The sequence below is a fragment of the Balaenoptera physalus genome (assembly GCF_965194825.1).
Source record: "Balaenoptera physalus genome assembly, chromosome: 6".
NCBI classification, from domain to species: domain Eukaryota; kingdom Metazoa; phylum Chordata; class Mammalia; order Artiodactyla; family Balaenopteridae; genus Balaenoptera; species Balaenoptera physalus.
Genome location: NC_138885.1, coordinates 52,755,997 through 52,776,629, shown reverse-complemented (window position 1 = coordinate 52,776,629; position 20,633 = coordinate 52,755,997). Strand labels below are relative to the sequence as shown.

Genomic DNA, 20,633 nt, shown 5'->3' with positions numbered 1-20,633 from the left:
AATCAACAGGAATTTCTGAATGTTTCTGGAGACATAAAGATGATAAGTGTAGACAAAAGCGTTTTTGTTCTTGAAGACTTACTTCTAAATCAGACTTACTAAATATCACCTCTGGACACAATTTTCAGTCTGGCTGCTTTGACGAGGAGTAAAATATGGCTGAAGACCACCAACCAACAATGACTTTAAGTGACACTTTCTGTGATGTATGTCCCCCCCAAAAAATGATTATTTGTCCTGGTTTTGTCAAAGAAGATAGAAATGTCTTGGGAAGGAGTCTGAAGCATTACAAAACTATGTTAAGGACTTTGCCTAAAGACTGCCAGAATGAACTCACTTTCAAATATGCCTAGTGTCTTGAAAGACTTAGCTTTGCCATGTTGTATTTATCTGGTCCTACTGCAGTGTATGTATTTTGTCTGTTAATAAAGGAGTATAGAGACTTAAAATACATATTACATAGTGTTATAGGATAATGCTTTTCCATGTTACTTGAAATTTCTAGGGAGAGATTGGAGGGTACCAGTTACTGATTTTATAAAAGATATATTTGGAGGTTGAATTTGAGTAGATAACTTCTAAAGATAGTCCACTATATTTTTCAACTGATTGATTGATTCAAGTCTATATGACAAAAGACATTAGCTGTTTACCAAAACTGTTCCCCCTTCTTTCTGGGCACACTACTAAACTCAACTTCCCAGCTTTCTCTTCAGTTAGATGAGGCCATATGCCTGAGTTCCAGCTACTAGAATGTGAACAGAAATGATGAGTGTCACTTCCAGTTCTAGCCCATAGAAATCTCCCATTGGTGATCCTATAGATTGTCTTCTGTTTGTCTGCTGAATGGGTGCTGACACCCAGGGAAACTTTGCAAGGCAGTCCTTGAAGGTGACAGAGCAACAAGATAGAAGGAGCCTGGGTCCCTAATCACCAATTGGAGGAAAGCCACCGATTGACCAGGAACACCCACTTGGTACTCAGTGTGAGTGAGAAACAAACTTACATTGTGTTAAGCCATTGATATTTTGAAGTAGCAACTAACAAAACCTTTTAAGTATAGTAAGTAAGAAAATGAATAAAATAGGAATGGTTGTCAGAATCTTTAAGATTTAAAATTTTACACACCCAGAGTTCTCCTTTTCTTTGAAGATAGTGCTATTAATAATGATTATCATCTCTGTGAAGACAAGGCTGAGTTTTCAGGTACTGATGGATTATGTCCTCTCTTGTTAGCTAGAATTGCTGCCCTGGTATTTAAGGGAGTCGAGAAATTGAACCTAGCATGTTCTTATTCAAAGAGAAGAATGTAACTGGAAGGAGGCAAGTTTCTGAGAAGAGCATCTATAAATATGTCAGACTTTACCTGTTGCCTCTAAAGAATAGGTTAAACAGCCAGTTCTGATCATTTGGAACTACGTTACCTGCTCCCCAATCTACACCCCCCCCCCCACCACACACACACACTTTTGCCTCCTGTGCATCAAAATGGCCCAATCAATAGAGTGGTTCTCTGGTAGAAAAAAATGGGTTCTAAACCAGACCATGTCTTTTTATCCAAAAGAGAATCTATTGAAATGGTCCACAGCCAGGTGGATTATGAGCTTATAAGGTTGGATAGTGGTTATGACAAAGTATGAGAATAAGTGCTGATAAAAATCTAGTCAGGTAGAGAGACAGATACCTAGATATGTAAATAATAGATCACTTTCTATCTCAAAAACATCAGTCTTTTTAGTTATTAATTAGATGTTCATGTTAGTTTATTAATTATGATAGATCATTTAATTAATCAGAATTATCCTTATGTAAGGGTCCTGGAAAAGTCATTGTGAAGCATGAACCTCAAACCTAACATTTGAATTCAGATAAAGTCCAATTAATGAGTATCAAAGACAGCCTTGATCAATTTACTCTTGGAGCATAAACATCAGAAACAGCAGTAGGAAAAGAGGTTCCACTGAAAAGATGAAGCAAAAGATTGAGGGAGGCCATGAAAGAGCAAAGAGCCGCTGACTGCAGAGGAGTAGGGAAATGGGCGGGTCACATCCAATCAGCCCGCACCATCACACCTGTGCCCTAGGAGAGATGGGAGGGGGAGGGAGCAATGTAGCCCCTACTGTTAATGAATATCATAGATTTATTTCTTCTCCTCCCCTGCGCCGCCACCCTTCCTTCCTTCTCCTCCTCCTCCTTCTTTGTCTAGCCAACCTCCTCCTCCTCTTCCTCCCCTTTCTTCAATGCCCCCTGTCAATTAATGGACTATTCTCAGTTACAATGACTCAAAAAGCCCAGCTAGTGCAGTGGGCAAGAACCCTGGAAATTGGACTTAGAAGAATTTGGTCCAAGTCCTAGCTCTGCCACTATATAGTGTAATTTGTTAACCACCTTTGACCACTCTGAATTCAATTTCCTTGTTTTATGGAGGAAATGAATATCTGCTACACCCACCTAAAAGAGGGAATGTGAAGATTTGAGATAGTGGATCTGAGAGCTTTTATTTTTGTTCTTGTAATTGCTAAAGGAGTGAATAAAAGTCAGATGAAAACTGCACAATTCTCTAGTGGTGGGACTGTGATTAGGTTTAGGCCTTTTAGAAAACAAAAAAAATTTTTAAAGTTCATTCCCTTTGACCATTTCTGTAAATCATCTTAATAGACTTAAATGTGAAAAAATTATAGGTACAAAAATATCCATTTGAGTGCTGTTTATGATAGAAAATACTTCAACATTAAAGTCAGTAGTAGACTATGTAATGTATGGCACAGGCACTTGGCATCCATAAACCATGTGTTTCAAAGAGAACATTATAATATGGGGAAATGTTAATGACATAAAGTTAAGCGAAAAGCACAGACTGTAAAGTTATGTAATTCCAACTATTTAAAAATCGATTTGTTAAAAAGAACTGAAAGAAAAGAAAATAGGTTGATGGCATCTTTGTTTAGCTGATAGGGATTTTTTTAGATGTGTTTTTAAAAATCATTGTTCTAGATTGGTTCAAGATGGCAGAGTAGAAGGACATGTGCTCACTCCCTCTTGCAAGAGCACTGGAATCACAACTAACTGCTGAACAATCATTGACAGGAAGACACTGGAACTCACCAAAAGAGATACCCCACATCCAAAGACAAAGGAGAAGCCTCAGTGAGATGGCAGGAGGGGTGCAATCACAATAAAATCAAATCCCATAACCACTAGGTGGGTGACTCACAAACTAGAGAACAATTATACCACAGAAGTCCACCCACTGGAGTGAAGGTTCTGAGCCCCACGTCAGGCTTCTCAACCTGGGGGTCCAGCAACGGAAGGAGGAATTCCCAGAGAATCAGACTTTGAAGGCTAGTGGGATTTGACTGTAGGACTTTGACAGGACTGGGTGAAATAGAGACTCCACTCTTAGAGGGCACACACAAAGTAGTGTGCACATCAAGACCCAGAGGGAAGGAACAGTGACCCCATAGGAGACTGAACCAGACCTACCTGCTAGTGTTGGAGGGTCTCCTGCAGAGGTGGGGGGTGGCTGTGGCTCACCGTGGGGACAAGGACACTGGCAGCAGAAGTTCTGGGAAGTACTCCTTGGCATGAGCCCTCCCGGAGTCCACCATTAGCCCCACCAAACATCCTATAGCCTCCAGTGCTGGGCTGCTTCAGGCCAAACAACCAACAGGGAGGGAACTCAGCCCCACCCATCAGCAGACAAGCAGATTAAAGTTGTACTGAACACTGCCCACCAGAGCAACACCCAGCTCTGCCCACCACCAGTGCCTCCCATCAGGAAGCTTGCACAGGCCTCTTAGATAGCCTCATCCACCAGAGGACAGACAGCAGAAGCAAGAAGAACTACAATCCTGCAGCCTGTGGAACAAAAACCACATTCACAGAATGATAGACAAAATGAAAAGGCAGAGGACTATGTGTCAGATGAAGGAAAATGATAAAACCCCAGAAAAACAATTAAATTAAGTGGAGATAGGCAACCTTCCAGAAAAAGAATTCAGAATAATGATAGTGAAGATGATCCAGGACCTTGGAAAAAGAATGGAGGCAAAGATCGAGAAGATGCAAGAAATGTTTAACAAAGACCTAGAAGAATTAAAGAACAAACAAACACAGGTGAACAATACAATAACTTAAATGAAAAATACACTAGAAGGAATCAAGAGCAGAATAACTGAGAAGTGACCTGGAAGACAGAGTGGTGGAATTCACTGCTGCAGAATAGAATAAAGAAAAAAGAATGAAAAGAAATGAAGACAGCCTAAGAGACCTCTGGGACAACATTAAACACACCAACATTCACATTATAGGGGTCGCAGAAGGAGAAGAGAGAGAGAAAGGACCCAAGAAAATGTTTGAAGAGATTATAGTCGAAAACTTCCCTAACATGGGAAAGGAAATAGCCACCCAAGTCCAGGAAGTACAGAGAGTCCCAGGCAGGATAAATCCAAGGAGAAACATGCCAAGACATATAGTAATCAAATTGACAAAAATTAAAGACAAAGAAAAATTATTAAAAGCAACAAGGGAAAAATGACAAATAACATATAAAGGAACTCCCATAAGATTAACAGCTGATTTCTCAGAATAAATTCTACAAGCCAGAAGGGAGAGTGGCACGATATATTTAAAGTGATGAAAGGAGAGAGCCTACAACCAAGATTACTCTACCCAGCAAGGATCTCATTCAGATTCGACAGAGAAATCAAAAGCTTTACAGACAAACAAAAGCTAAGAGAATTCAGCACCACTGAACCAGCTGTGCAACAAATGCTAAAGGAACTTCTCTAAGTGGGAAACACAAGAGAAGAAAAGGACCTACAAAAACAAACACAAAACAATTAAGAAAATGGTAATAGGAACATACGTATCGATAATTACCTTAAATGTGAATGGATTGAATGCTCCAACCAAAAGACACAAGCTCGCTGAATGGATACAAAAACAAGACCCATATATATGCTGTCTACAGACGACCACTTGAGACCTAAGGACACATACAGACTGAAAGTGAGGGGATGGAAAAAGATACTCCATGCAAATGGAAATCAAAAGAAAGCTGGAGTAGCAATACTCATATCAGATAAAGTAGACTTTAAAATAAAGAATGTCACAAGAGACAAGGAAGGACACTACATAATGATCAAGGGATCAATCCAAGAAGAAGATATAACAATTATAAATATATATGCACCCAACATAGGAGCACCTCAATACATAAGGCAAATGCTAGCAGCTATAAAAGAGGAAATCAACAGTAACACAATAATAGTGGGGCACTTTAACACCTCACTTACACCAGTGGACATATTATGCAGACAAAATTAATAAGCATGGACTTGAGGACACGGGGAGGGGGAAGGGTATGCTGGGACGAAGTGAGAGAGTGGCATTGACATATATACACTACCAAATGTAAAATAGATAGCTAGTGGGAAGCAGCCACATAGCACAGGGAGATCAGCTCAATGCTTTGTGACCACCTAGAGGGGTGGGATAAGGAGGGTGGGAGGGAGACACAAGAGGGAGGGGATATGGGGATATATGTGTACGTATAGCTGATTCACTTTGTTCTACAGCAGAAACTACCACAACATTGTGAAGCAATTCTACTCCAATAAAGATGTTAAAAAGAAAGAAAATTAATAAGGAAACAGAAACTTTAAAAGACACAAAAGACCAGATTGATTTAATTGATGATTATCGGACATTCCATCCAAAAACAGCAGATTACACTTTCTTCTCAAGTGCACACGGAACATTCTCGAGGATAGATCACATCTTGGGTCACAAATCAAGCCTCAGGAAATTTAAGAAAACTGAAATCATATCAAGCATCTTTTCTGACCACAGCACTATGAGATGAGAAATAAATTACAGGGAAAGAAATGTAAAAAACACAAGCACATGGAAGCTAAACAATATGTTACTAAATAACCAAGAGATCACTGAAGAAATCAAAGAGGAAATCAAAAAATACCTAGAGACAAGTGACAATGAAAACATGGTGACCCAAAACCTATGGGGTGCAGCAAAAGCAGTCCTAAGAGGGAAGTTTATAGCAATACAATCCTACCTCAAGAAACAAGAAAAATCGCAAATAAATAATCTAACCTTACACCTAAAGGAACTAGAGAAAGAAGAACAAACAAAACCCAAAGTTAGTAGATGGAAAGAAATCATAAAGGTCAGAGCAGAATTAAATGAAATAGAAACAAAGAAAACAATAGCAAAGATCAATAAAACTAAAAGCTGGTTCTTTGAGAAGATAAACAAAATTGATAAACCTTTAGCTAGACTCATCAAGAAAAATAGGGAGATGACTTAAATCAATAAAGTTAGCAATGAAAAAGGGGAAGTTACAACGGACACCACAGAAATACAAAGAATCATAAGAGACTACTACAAGCAACTCTATGCCAATAAAATGGATAACCTGGAAGAAATGGACAAATTCTTAGAAAGGTATAACCTTTCAAGACTGAACCAGGAAGAAACAGAAAATATGAACAAACCAATCACAAGTAATGAAATTGAAACTGTGATGAAAAATCTTCCAACAAACAAAAGTCCAGGACCAGATGACTTCACAGGTGAATTCTATCAAGCATTTAGAGAAGAGCTAACGCCCATCCTTCTCAAACTCTTCCAAAAAATTGCAGAGGAAGAAACACTCCCAAACTCATTCTACGAGGCCACCATCACCCTGATTCCAAAACCAGACAAAGATACTACAAAAAAAGAAAGTTACAGACCAATATCACTGATGAATATAGATGCAAAAATCCTCAACAAAATACTAGCAAACAGAATCCAACAACACATTAAAAGGATCATACACCATGATCAAGTGGGATTTATCCCAGGGTTGCAAGGATTCTTCAATATACAAAAAAATCAATCACTGTGATACACCATATTAACAAATTGGAGAATAAAAACCATATGATCATCTCAGTAGATGCAGAAAAAGCTTTTGACAACATTCAACACCAATTTATTGATAAAAACTCTCCAGAAAGTGGGCATAGAGGGAACCTACCTCAACACAATAAAGGTCATATATGACAAACCCACAGTAAACATCATTCTCAATGGTGAAAAACTGAAAGCATTTCCTCTAAGATCAGGAACAAGACAAGGATGTCCACTCTCGCCACTGTTATTCAGCATAGGTTTGGAAGTCTTAGCCTTGGCAATCAGAGAAGAAAAAGAAATAAAAGGAATACAAATTGGAAAAGAAGTAAAACTGTCACTGTTTGCAGATGACATGATACTGTACATAGATAATCCTAAGGATGCCACCAGAAAACTACTAGAGCTAATCAATGATTTGGTAAAGTTGTAAGATACAAAATTAATGCACAGAGGGACTTCCCTGGTGGTGCAGTGGTTAAGAATCTGCCTGCCAATGCAGGGGACACGAGTTCGAGCCCTGGTCCAGGAAGATCCCACATGCCGCAGAGCAATTAAGCCCGTGTGCCACAAATATTGAGCATGCGCTCTAGAGCCTGCAAGCCACAACTAGTGAAGCCCACACGCCTTGAGCCCGTGCTCTGCAACAAGAGAAGCCACCACAATAAGCCCATGCACCGCAGCAAAGAGTAGCCCCCGCTCGCCGCAGCTAGAGAAACCCCATGCAAAGCAACGAAGACCCCATAGCAGCCAAATAAATAAATAAATAAAAATTAATGCACAGAAATCTCTTGCATTCCTGTACACTGGCAACGAAAGATCAGACAGAGAAATTAAGGAAACAATCCCATTCACCATTGCAACAAAAAGAATAAAATACCTAGGAATAAACCTACCTAGGGAAACAAAAGACCTGTATGCAGGAAACTATAAGACACTGATGAAAGAAATTAAAGATGATACAAACAGATAGAGAGATATACCATGTTCTTGGATTGGAAGAATCAATATTGTGAAAATGACTCTACTACCCAAAGCAATCTACAGATTCAGTGGAATCCCTATCAAATTACCAATGGCATTTTTTACAGAACTAGGACCAAAAATCTTAAAATCTGTATGGAGACACAAAAGACCCCAAATAGCCAAAGTAATCTTGAGGTAAAAAAACGGAGCTGGAGGAATCAGACTCCCTGACTTCAGAGTATACTACAAACCTTCAGTAATCAAGACAATATGGTGCTGGCACAAAAACAGAAATATAGATCAATGGAACAGGATAGAAAGCCCAGAGATAAACCCATGCACCTATGGTCAACTAATCAATGACAAAGGAGGCAAGGATATACAATGGAGAAAAGACAGTCTCTTCAATAAGTGGTGCTGGGAAAACTGGACAGCTACATGTAAAAGAATGAAATTAGAACACTCTCTAACACCGTACACAAAAATAAACTCAAAATGGATGAAAGACCTAAATGTAAGACTGGACACTGTAAAACTCTTAGAGGAAAACATAGGAAGAACATTCTTTGACATAAATCACAGCAGGATCTGTTTTGATCCACCTCCTAGAGTAATGGAAATAAAAACAAAAATAAACAAATGGGACCTAATGAAACTTAAAAGCTTTTGCACAGCAAAGGAAACCATAAACAAGATGAAAAGACAATCCTCAGAATGGGAGAAAATATTTGCTGACAAATCAACAGACAAAGGATTAATCTCCAAAATATATAAACAGCTCATGCAGCTCAATATTAAAAAAAACAAACAACCCAATCCACAAATGGGCAGAAGACCTAAAGAGACATTTATCCAAAGAAGACATGCAGATGGCCAAGAGGCACATGAAAATCTGCTCAACATCACTAATTATTAGAGAAATGCAAATCAAAACTGCAATGAGGTATCACCTTACAACAGTTAGAATGGGCATCATCAGAAAATCTACAAACAACCAATGCTGGAGAGGGTGTGGAGAAAAGGGAACCCTCTTGCACTGTTGGTGGGAATGTAAATTGATACAGCCACTATGGAGAACAGTATGGAGGTTCCTTAAAAAACTAAAAACTAGAATTACCATATGACCCAGCAATCCCACTACTGGGCATATACCCAGAGAAAACCATAATTCAAAAAGACACATGCACCCCAATGTTCATTGCAGCACTATTTACAATAGTCAGGTCATGGAAGCAACCTAAATGCCCATCGACAGACGAATGGATAAAGAAGATGTGATACATATGTACAATGGAATATTACTCAGCCATAAAAAGGAACGAAATTGGGTCATTTGTAGAGACGTGGATGGATCTAGAGACTGTCATACAGAGTGAAGTAAGTCAGAAAGAGAAAAACAAATATCGTACATTAACGCATATATGTAGAATCTAGAAAAATAGTACAGATGAACCAGTTTGCAAGGCAGAAATAGAGACACAGATGTAGAGAACAAACGTATGGACACTAAGGGGGGACAGCTGGGGTTGGGGTGGACGGGGAATGGTGGTGGTGGGATGAATTGGGAGATTGAGATTGACATATATACACTAATATATATAAAATACATAACTAATAAGAACTTGCTGTATTAAAATAAATTTAATTTAAAAAATAAAAATCTTTGTTCTTATTTATATTTTTCCAAATTTAAATAATGAACATGAGCCATTTTTATAATTAAATATATATTAAGATAAATAATACTGACAAAATTTTCCTAGTAGCGTTCCAGAAACAATTATTTCATAATATTTTATTATGAAATAACAAAAATCTTAATAATATGAAATATTGAATAATGGTTGTTTTCAAGAAGTGGTATAAGATAGTATTGTTAGTTTTGTTGAGTTATTTCATGATTTGATAAAATAAGAATTAATGAGTTTCATCTATAAATGAAGATGTTAAACAGTGAACTGAATCGTAATGAATTCTGAACACCCAGCAGTATTGTCAATAAAATTGTATTTATCTCTAGGGACCAGAAGAGTCAAATAACCATGTTTGCATTAGATATAGTTTGGGAACCTTTATATCTTGTTAAGGTGGAAATGACTGTTCATGATGTACACATTCTAAATTGTTTCAGAGAACGAGCACAGCTTTTGTTCCTATTGGGACCTCTGACATTTCTCTAGCCAAAGGTGTAAAGTTTATGTTAGGAAAATAAGGAGAAATATCACCAGAGGAAACTCAATTGTTTTTCCTAAAGTTAGAAATACTTTTACCTTTACATCCCCAAACATTTCTGGTAGGTTGTGTGTTTTTGTTCCTAAATCCAAGTGATAGAGAACATCTTCATCCATAGAGTCCAGGTAAGGATTTTTAACATGAACAAAACCTTTTCTGAAAAAAATAATACAAAGAAGATGTAAAGGAATTTGGAGGGATACCACACAAAAGGGGAATATCAGTCTACACCTATGATAACCACTAGCCCAAATATCAGACAAAAACCTTCATTTAGGATTAATTGATTTGTAAGGAAGCAGTGTGGTATAATAATGAATAAAAATAGCTGATATTTGTTTTGCACTTACTATGTACCAGGCATAGCATTAAGCATGAAAATTCTACAATGTCATGAAAACTGCATATAATAAATACATTACCTCATTTAATCCCATGACCATTCTATTAGGTAAGTAATACCAATAATTCATAAGAAGCCAAGGCTTACAGAAGTTGAGAAACTTATACAAGATTATACAACCAGTAGATTACAGAACAGTCATTTCTACCCAATTCTGTCCAGCCCTGGTGGCTATTTTCTTTCTTTGAAAGAGAGGCTGTGTAACATAAGCTACTGGGCTCTGGAATCAGACTGCCTGGATTCCCCTGCCAGTTCAACCATATATATTCTAATTGTGCAACCTTGGGTATATTATTTTATCTTTGTTCTTTGGCTTCCTCATCTGTAAGATTGGTATAGTGAAAATAATAACTGCTTTGCAAGATTGCCTAAGGCCTGAAGGAGATAATGTTTGTAACACAGCTGATGTACAGTGAACATAGAATAACTAACTCTTATTCTTACACCTCCCAACATGGAGGACCTGACAGGTACTAGCTTTAGAGAGACTGACATGAAAAAGTAGGGTGTGGCAAAGAATGCAATGTGTTCATCAAACCCCAATTCTTTTTCTTCCTGGGCACATTGCTAGACCACATTCCCAGCTTCTCTTGCAGTAAAGTGAGGTCATATGACTGAGTTCTGGCCATTGGAATGTGGGTGGGAGTGATGTGTCTACTTCTAGGCCTGGCTCCTAAAAAACCAGTATCTCCTTCAAATTTGTTTCTCTTCCTCTCTCTCTCAATGGATGTGCAGAGTAGACACCAGTCCTTTACTCCATCAGCCTGTTTTTTTTTTGTTGTTTTTTTTCTTTTCACTGCACATTTATTATTATTATTTTTTAATTAATTTATTTATTTTTGGCTGTGTTGGGTCTTCGTTTCTGTGCGAGGGCTTTCTCTAGTTGTGGCAAGCATGGACCACTCTTCATTGCGGTGCGCGGGCCTCTCACTATCGCGGCCTCTCTTGTTGCGGAGCACAGGCTCCAGACGAGCAGGCTCAGTAGTTGTGGCTCACGGGCCCAGTTGCTCCACGGCATGTGGGATCTTCCCAGACCAGAGCTCAAACCCGTGTCCCCTGCATTGGCAGGTAGACTCTCAACCACTGCGCCACCAGGGAAGCCCCGATCAGCCTGTTTTGGATTGAGCAAGAAGCCACTGACATTTTAAACAACATTAGCCTGCTGACCAATAAGAGGTTCTTTGTTAACATACTATGAAATGATCTTTTTTCATTAGAAGATCTAAATGAGAAGTAAGTGAAGCAGGATGATGGGGTCAAAACAGAAAGCTGAGTAGGATCCTGGAGAGACTGAATGTAGGTATAATAGGGGAAAAGGAAGAATAAACAGGCACAGAGTTCTAGAGAAACAGGATTTAGAGCTTATAAAAAAGAAATGCTCAAGAAAAAGTGTGAAGGAAAAGAAGTGAGACTAAAGAGCTTGGAGAAAGGGGAAGTGATAAAGTGAAAGACCTAATTTTAGTAATCATGTGAAACCATAAGAGTACAAAATTATTGTAATAAGGAAAGTAAGACTTAAAAACAGAAGGTAAGGTAAGAAAGAGGACACTTCAATGTAGAAACTCTATTTTCCAGCAGCCTTCTTCCACCAGATGCCCAGAAGAGAATGTGGAGATATTACTAAGAAGCCAATGGAAAGACAAGCTTACCAGAAAGAAAGGACTACAACTAGGAGGGCTTAAAGCCATTCTTTTTTAAAAAATTCATTTTGTTGTAGTATAGTTGATTTACAGTGTTGTGTTAATTTCTGCTGTACAGCAAGGTGATTCAGTTATACATATACATATATTCTTTTTCATATTCTTTTCCATTATGGTTTATCCCAGGATCCTGAATATAGTTCCCTGTGGTGTACAGTAGGACCTTGTTGTTTATCCATTCTATACATACTAGTTTGCATCTGCTAATCCCAAACTCATAATCCGTCCCTCCCCCATCCCCTCTCCCCATTGGCAACCACAAATCTGTTCTTTATGTCTGTGAGTCTGTTTCTGTTTCATAGATACGTTCATTTGTGTCATATTTTAGATTCCACATATAAGTGGTATCATATGGTATTTGTCTTAAAGCCATTCTTGATGTCAGCCCATCACTCCATTACCCAGTGCAGTTCAGTGGTTACCCGTTCGCTCCCACTCATCTTGGGTGTGACATCCCAACACACCCTGGCCATATCATCCATTCTGGTGATGCCGTGGCTGCCAGCCCTCCTGCCCTTTCCCCTACTGCATGAACACTGCCTCACACCACAGTGGATCCAGCCATCTTTACCAAGAACCATCTGGAACTTCTCTGCTCTACGGTCCTCCCATTTCCCTCCAAATACCTTAAAACATCTTAACAAAAACCTTGTATGTTTCTGTATCTCCAATGGTCCTCAACCTGATTGTGCATTAAGATCACCAGGGGGTTTTGAAGAAAACACTGTTGCTCAGGCCCCAATTAATTTAGACTCTGAAATTATTTTTTAAATCTTCCTGGATGATCTGATGTGCAGCCGAAGTTAAGAACCCCTGCTTTAGGCCTTTGTTCCTGAAACATCCTTCTCCTTGCCCTCAGTTTTTCACCTATTAGTATCCTACTCATTCTTCAAGGTCAAATTCAAATATCACCCCCTCTGTGAAGGCTTTTCCAAGTATCTTTCCTCTCTGGTCAGTATGAATTCCCCCCACTGTGCTCCTAAAGCATTTATTTGGCATTTCATATGTTAATTTTCTGCCTTCCCAGAAAGATTTTGAATTCCCTCATGCAAGCTGTCTCATGTATCTTTTTTCATTCCTAAATCTTAAAAAATTTTATGTGTTGAATTAACTGTTCAGGAAGTAGAACAGGAATACTATTAATTTCAAAAACATTTAGGATAACAGATTCTTAATTAGTTAGTGGATCATAGCTGGTTTCAAAAAGAAAGCATTCCTTGATGTTAGTGCACTTTCCTACATCAGAAAAAGCCTCAAAGCCTCAGAGCAGAAGGACACCTTCTTTCTTCTCTTGCTGAGGGGCAAGAAGATATTTACCCACTGTCCCTTGCTAGACAAAGTGTGGTCAATGAACCAGGAGCGTCAGCAGCATCGCCTGGACAGCTTGTTAGAAATGCAAAATCTCAGTCCCTACCCTAGACATACTCAATTACAATCTGAATTTTGACTACCTCTTACGTTATTCCCATGCACATTAAAGTTTGAGAAACACTGCCATACACTTTATCTTCCAGTTTCTATTATGCTTTCTGTTTTACTCTGCCAAAACTGCTTTCACTATATGGAGATTTTTCCTTAGGATTCCCAGCTGAATCTGTGAATCATCACTCTATGAAAGAGTGTCATTCATCTACTCCAGTGAGTCAAACTCTAACTACATATCAGAGTCACCCGTGGTGCTTTAAAAAGTACTGATACCTGGGCCCAACTCCTAGAAATTCTGATTCAGTTGGTCAAGGAGATCTGGGACTTCGTATTTTTAAAATCACTGATCCACTCCACCTCTCCTATCTTCAAGAAGAAATTCTCAGACTGGGATAACCATTAATTATATTCTCTTGTGTTAATTATAATACTCTTAATTCATTCTTTAGTTTTCTTTGATGTCTGTCCCAATGTCTAATGATCTCTTGGTCCAAAAATTGGGGCAGGGAGATGTCTGTAGAAGATTCTTATTCCATTAGGCTCATCAAGAAGCACTTCTAGGGCTTCCCTGGTGGCACAGTGGTTGAGAATCTGCCTGCCAAGGCAGGGGACACGGGTTCGAGCCCTGGTCTGGGAGGGTCCCACATGCCGCGGAGCAACTGGGCCCGTGGGCCACAATTGCTGAGCCTGCGCGTCTGGAGCCTGTGCTCCGCAGCGGGAGAGGCCGCGATAATGAAAGGCCTGCGCACCGCGATGAAGAGTGGCCCCCGCTTGCCGCAACTGGAGGAAGCCCTCGCACAGAAACGAAGACCCAACACAGCCATAGATAAATAAATAAATAAATAAAACCCAAAAGTTTAAAAAAAAACAACCCCCCCCAATTTGTAAAAAAAAAAAAAAAAGAAGCACTTCTAAGATGATCACTCTATCAGTGACCAAAGGAAGGACCAATTTGGGGTATCATGCCAAATTTAACCCAGTATGAATCAGACAATTGCAATACTTCAATCTTTCCAAGATACATAATTTTTATTAAATAGACTTGCATTTACTGTTTTCTCCTCTATATTGTTTTACATTTTTTCCCAAAAACATAAGCCAAAGATGCAGTTGGGAATAAAGTCTTTTAGCAAACTATGACATGGTACATAGCATGGTCAGTATTAAATATTGGTAACCAAAGTAAAGTGCTGGGTGAGAAGTCTTTCCATTTTACCATTACCTTCATCTTCATAATGTTTCCTTTTCCCTCTCCTTGGCTTCCCTGAAGAAATGAACACAGTGGGAGGCTACCTCTGTTTGGGATGGGTAAGTGGAGCATTTTCTGAAATGCTGTCCTGATGGAGCCTTTAAGCCAGACATTTAGAGGGAACTTGCAAAACTTCCTTAAGCCTCATGAAGATTAATGCTCTATTATGTTCTGTGAACCTGGGGCAGGAATTGGAGCTAAATTTGCAGACAGCTTTGGCAGATTTATGTCTACCCCTGAGATGAATAACCTACACGGTATTTTAGAAGTGCATTCTATGTAAAGTCCATCACAAAGCACGTGAAATCACTTCATAATAAGCTGCAACACAGTTAAATCTCCCTTAGACACTGGGAGGCCCCTTTAATTATTTCTCAGATACAGCCCACAGTCCTGGGATTAAAGACTGAACTCCAGGCTGAATTCCAGGCTGAACTGTGAATTCGTTCATTCATGCATGTTGGTTCAACATTTGCATGTTTTTTGTGACTTGTTTTGCCCCACTTTCTTTTTTCTTTAATTGAGATGTGATTGACACATTGCCTCACTTTCTTAGATGAGCTAACCCCTTCCAAGAACTGAGAAATGAAAATGCCATTGAGAAGAAAATTGGCATTGTTTTTATTTCGTTTTGTATTCTGAACTGTGTTCCAACTATATGATCTCTAAACTTAAGAAACTTACATAACTGTAGAAATCCACCTTCTGAATATTTAATATAAAATCCAAAGAACCTCCCATCTCATCAAAACCAATAAAAGATCAAAATTACTCACCCAACATATGTATTCCTCTCAGATCTCATTGATGTATTGGAAGCAGGAAAACTCGAAGTCATACTTTGTATTATGAGGATAGTCACTCTTAAGTTGATATCAGGAAAGAAAAATATTGTGATTTACTATTAAATTATGGATCAAATTATGGTAGAATGACAATTTAGAATGCCACTCTCCCTTAAAACTTGTTTTCTTCTGAAATTGCTAATGGAACTTTTCCCTTAGCATTCTAAACTCCCTCATTAATTCAAAAATATTCTCCCTGACATGGCCTTTTAAACTACAGCCCAGCTCTTGGAGCAACACTTCCCCAAGAAGATAGGTTCCCTTTGAAGGTGTGGCATCCTACCTCTTTAATAGGATAGGTTGGTTGGCTTGTTAACTGTTGACCAGAACACCTTTCCCTTACATCTGACCTTGGTCCAGCATGGGTCTGGGGTAGCACACAGACTTATTTACTTTTAGACAACTGTATATGGTTGCAAGTCCTCCATTGATTTCCATAACAAATCCACCAGGTTGTCTCAGAATGTGTCCAGTACACGTGAGAACTTTCAGTTCCCAAACATTTCATTTTCTCACCTCATCCTACCTCTCATCAACTTGTTTTCATTCTTTGTGATCACAAGTGAGAAAAACACACAAAGTCAGGACCTCAGAACACCCCTTCATCTGAACTTTGCCCATTCAAATTCACACAGAAGTTCTGATAATTAAACAAAGCCTGTTTCCCAGGACCTCTTTATTTAGCTAAACCCGAGGCTGCCTGTAAAATCCAATGAAGCAGCTGTCCGAAGTCAACCCAGGTAGAATAACAAAATACAGACTAGTATTTTCAGAAAACAGGGTATCTCTGTTAAGAAATCCATGAATTTACTATGTTTGCTGCTGCTTCTCACTTTATACTTCTGGGGACAGAAAATCTAAAAGACTTTAGAGGAACTTTATCCTGTTTCCCTTTTGGCTCAGCTCCGATGGCAATCAGCTGAAGTTCTATGCTGGTGAGAGCATTAGGAATATTAGTCTCATGACTTTCAAGCACATCAGACCTTAAAATGTCCATAAATGCCCAAACAGCAGCAGATACAAGGCATTTCATAATGTGCATGGATTTCTCTGTAAGAACGTGTGTAACAGTGAAGAATCAAATGCCCACATCTTACTAGGGATCTCCATCTTAAGAAATACTCCTCTTCCTGGTGATAGTAGTTGTAGACAAACCCCTCGAATTCCATGCTGGCCTCCTTTGGTCCATCTTGGTCAGCTAGCAAAGTTTACAGATTGAGAAGGACAGAGAGTAAGTAGGGAACCAGTGTAGCAGCCTAAATCTTGCCTCTGCCACCCCCAAATGGACATTTGTCACTTTGCCCTAGGCATCCAAAAATCTCCAAGGAAACTGATCTTGGTGAAGGTAATGACAACTTTGAGGCAAAATAAGTCTGCACATGTGTGTTACTTGTAACTTGGGATGGTAGTTCCTGTTTGTAGTTTATAATAATACATATTTTCTCTGACCTCATGACCCACCTCAGAGCGGTGTACCTGCTGCTCTTTCCCAACGCCCACTGAGAGTTTTCAGACTCCGCATGCCCACTTACCACTGCGGGCGCCTTCCCACTTGTATTTGGTATTCCATGCTCTATCTCTCAATTTATTGTTGGGTATAACGAGGACGACCCCCGCCCAATTCCAGTCTGGCATTTACCTCTGGCTCTGACAGGTGAAAATGTTAGCTAATTAGATAAGTGCTAGATAATTAATTACTCCAGCAAATTAATTAGACTAATTAACGTGTTGGTTTCCAATACAAATTCTGTCAGCCAATGATCTTTTTTTTCTTAATTGAAGTATAGTTGATTTACAATGTTGTGTTAGTTTCTGGTGTACAGTAAAGCGATTCAGTTACACATATATATGTATATATTTATATTCTTTCTCATATTCTCTTGGGTTATGGTTTATTACAAGGTTCCTTGTGCTATACAGTAGGACTTTGTTGTCTATCTATTTCATATACAGTAGTTTGTATCCGCTAATCCCAAACTCCTAATTTATCCTTTCCCACCCCCTCTCTGCTGGGATAACCGTAAGTTTGTTTTCTGTGTCTGTCAGCCAATGATCTTCATCACTGACAGTGCCAGGTAATGCCAGCAAGGATTTATGGACCCCATATAACAGCTCCCCGGGACATTATGTAAGTGGTCATCATCTGGGTGAAATGCAGAATAGTCTTGTACAATCTATGAAAGCAGAGTATTAATTCATGTTTTCTGAGTAGTCTTCTTTTCCCTAGTTTTCAGTCTTTTTAAGACTCAGTCCTACTCTTATGATAGATTGTTCCTCGATAATTTTTTTTAATTATCCATATTGCAAAAGGCTAGTCACTGAACAGAATGGGAAAAGTTTTCATTTTTAGAAAGCATGCACAAGGCAAACTCACGCCATCACTGGGCGTTTTGTGAACAAAGGCCACGTGCCAGCAAGAGCCCATGACTCAGCACAGCTTTGAGATTAGCAGAGGCTGCATCAGCTCCACCAGATCCATGCTCCACAGTGTCTGGCCTGGGACAAAACATTTCACTTCCCACTGTCGTCCTCCATAGTGCCAGCAATTTCTTATTCTCGCTCTCATGAAAATTTTCTCTCTGCTTTAATTTTGCCCCTGAACCTCTAATGTTGGAGAAAAGAAATCAGAGTCCTGGCGTGCAACTGGGTAGCATTTGGATCTCTCCCCAGTTGACACATTTTCTGCTGAATCTGTGCTATTTACTCATGTAGACTTAGGACCATACCCTCCCCCTAAAACAGTGCTCTTATCACACTGGGGAGGGACATAACTAGGAATTTGGGGCTCTTAGAACCTTGCTGTAAAGCCTGGGTATCTACCGAGTATCAGACACTGAGCCAAACTCTTTTTTTTTTTTTTAATAAATTTGTTTGTTTATTTATTTATTTATTTATTTTTGGCTGTGTCAGGTCTTTGTTGCGGCGAGCGGGGGCTACTTTTTGTTGCGGTGTCTGGGCTTCTCATTGCGGTGGCTTCTTGTTGCGGAACACGGGCTCTAGGTGCGCGGGCTTCAGTAGTTGTGGCTCACGGGCTCTAGAGCACGGGCTCAGTAGTTGTGGTGCATGGGCTTAGTTGCTCTGTGGCATGTGGGATCTTCCCAGACCAGAACTCTAACCCGTGTCCCCTACATTGGCAGGCAGATTCTTAACCACTGTGCCACCAGGGAAGTCCCCACTGAGCCAAATTCTGAGAATACAAAGAGGATGAAATGGATGGTGTCTTCCCTAAAGGAATTTACACTCTAGTGGGGAAGAGAGATGGGTGGTAAATATGACGGGTGCTTTGAGAACTCAGAGGAGAGGCCCTGAATCCAGGCTTCAGGAAGGGGAGTGAGGGGCGTGTTTCTAGGAGGATGTGATGCCTAGGCTGAGTCTTGAAGAAAGATGAGGTCCCCAAAAATATTGCTGAAGGTGGAGGTGGGGTGAAGATGAGAAGCCTGTGCTCCCTACCCATGGAACAGTGTGCAAAATGCACAGAAGTGACAGAAAAAGCATCACATTGAGAGAACTATTAGTAACACTGTGTGGCTTTACTTCTGTGTATTTGCACCAGAACATCTCAGACAGGGCCTTTGGTGCCTTTCAGTTTTTGAGATTCTGGCATTTTGAAAAATAGAGAAAGGCCAAAACAGACTTACAGTAATTGTAATATATTTTAAATGTTGACATTGAATGAACTCGCATCTTAACTCTTTTAATAAATAACAGTCAAATTGTGCTATTCACAAGATATTGCAGGGCTATTAAAACATTTCTTAATTCATCACACACTATAAGCTTAATGGAACACAGTTTAAAAGTACCTTATGTTCTTCCCTTTCTTTCAGTGTAATCAGTGAATTATGGGTATATGTATATAAAGCCTAATTTTAGACCAAAGGACCCCTGGACCCACCAGGCTGGGCCTGCCTCCCAGAGGCCATGCTGTGGTGCCCTGTTCCTTCCTCCCAGACAGTCCCTTCTGCTGTGGCCCAGAATCTCTGCTCTTAGGGAGCCTCTCCATGAGGTACCCCCTGAAGATTACATCCATCCACCTGAGGCTGCAGCAAGCACCCTCGCCCAAGAAACAATCTCACACACACACACACACACACACACACACACACACACACACACACACACACCCCAGCACCAACCTCACAGCCTGGTGGAGATAGGGGTGAGAATGCACAGCAAAGTCCCCATATCCACTCCCTTCTTTTTTCCCTCTTTCTGTGCAGGTCTGTCAGGGTGGGGATGGGGTAACAAAGAGTCCCTACCTCTGCCACAGCAGACCCCCAACTCCACCATTTGGCCCATATAGCACCATCGGTGGCTTGAAAGAGCTCAAAAATGACTTGTTATCCATTCAGATGCTAAGCACTTTTTTTTTTCTTTTATTCATTCAGCAAACATTTACTAAGTATACACTATGCTCCAAGAAGTCTAGGAAGTGCTGGAGATACCGGTGTGACTAGGATAGTTCTGGCTTCTGTGATTTCTTCCACAAACAGATTGACATTCCATGAATGGAGAAGATGCAAGTTATCACCTGTCTCATACTACCTTTCTATAGGTTGTAACACATGTATTAAGTGTATCTGGCTCAGTCTATTCTTTATGCCTAATAACTAAAACTTATTGAATCTTTGGCTCTTTCCTTAAGTGTTTACTTTCTAATACGTAGATTGTAATTGCCTCAAATCTTTTTGGAAGAAAGGAGGTATTAAAAACTACACAACTGTTTCCTTTATAGTGTAGATGTGTTGCCGCTTGATATTTTCACACATATATGCAAAGAAAATGTACCTTATTTTCTATTAGCCATCCAGTCTTTCTCACGGTGCCCACTGTCCTAGAAGTTGGGGGAGAAGGTAGTGATTTTAAACTTGCCAGTCAACAGCGTCTTCACATCTTTG

General features: G+C 39.6%; 1 protein-coding gene across 2 annotated transcripts in view; it reads right to left on the bottom strand.

The window, feature by feature from the left end:
* The window catches only part of UPP2 (uridine phosphorylase 2), a 44,489-nt gene extending 27,551 nt beyond the window's left edge, over positions 1-16,938 (bottom strand). The window contains exons 1-2 of one of the 2 annotated variants that reach the window (XM_082465178.1): positions 15,667-16,938; positions 10,152-10,269 (exon numbers count right to left, since the gene is read on the bottom strand). In XM_082465178.1, the coding sequence (XP_082321304.1) occupies positions 10,152-10,269; positions 15,667-15,728 (180 nt within the window). In that variant the 5' untranslated portion in view covers positions 15,729-16,938. The remainder of the gene's footprint in view (positions 1-10,151; positions 10,270-15,666) is intronic. The other variant, XM_082465177.1, reaches the window with a different exon arrangement.
* Positions 16,939-20,633: the final 3,695 nt, after the last annotated feature.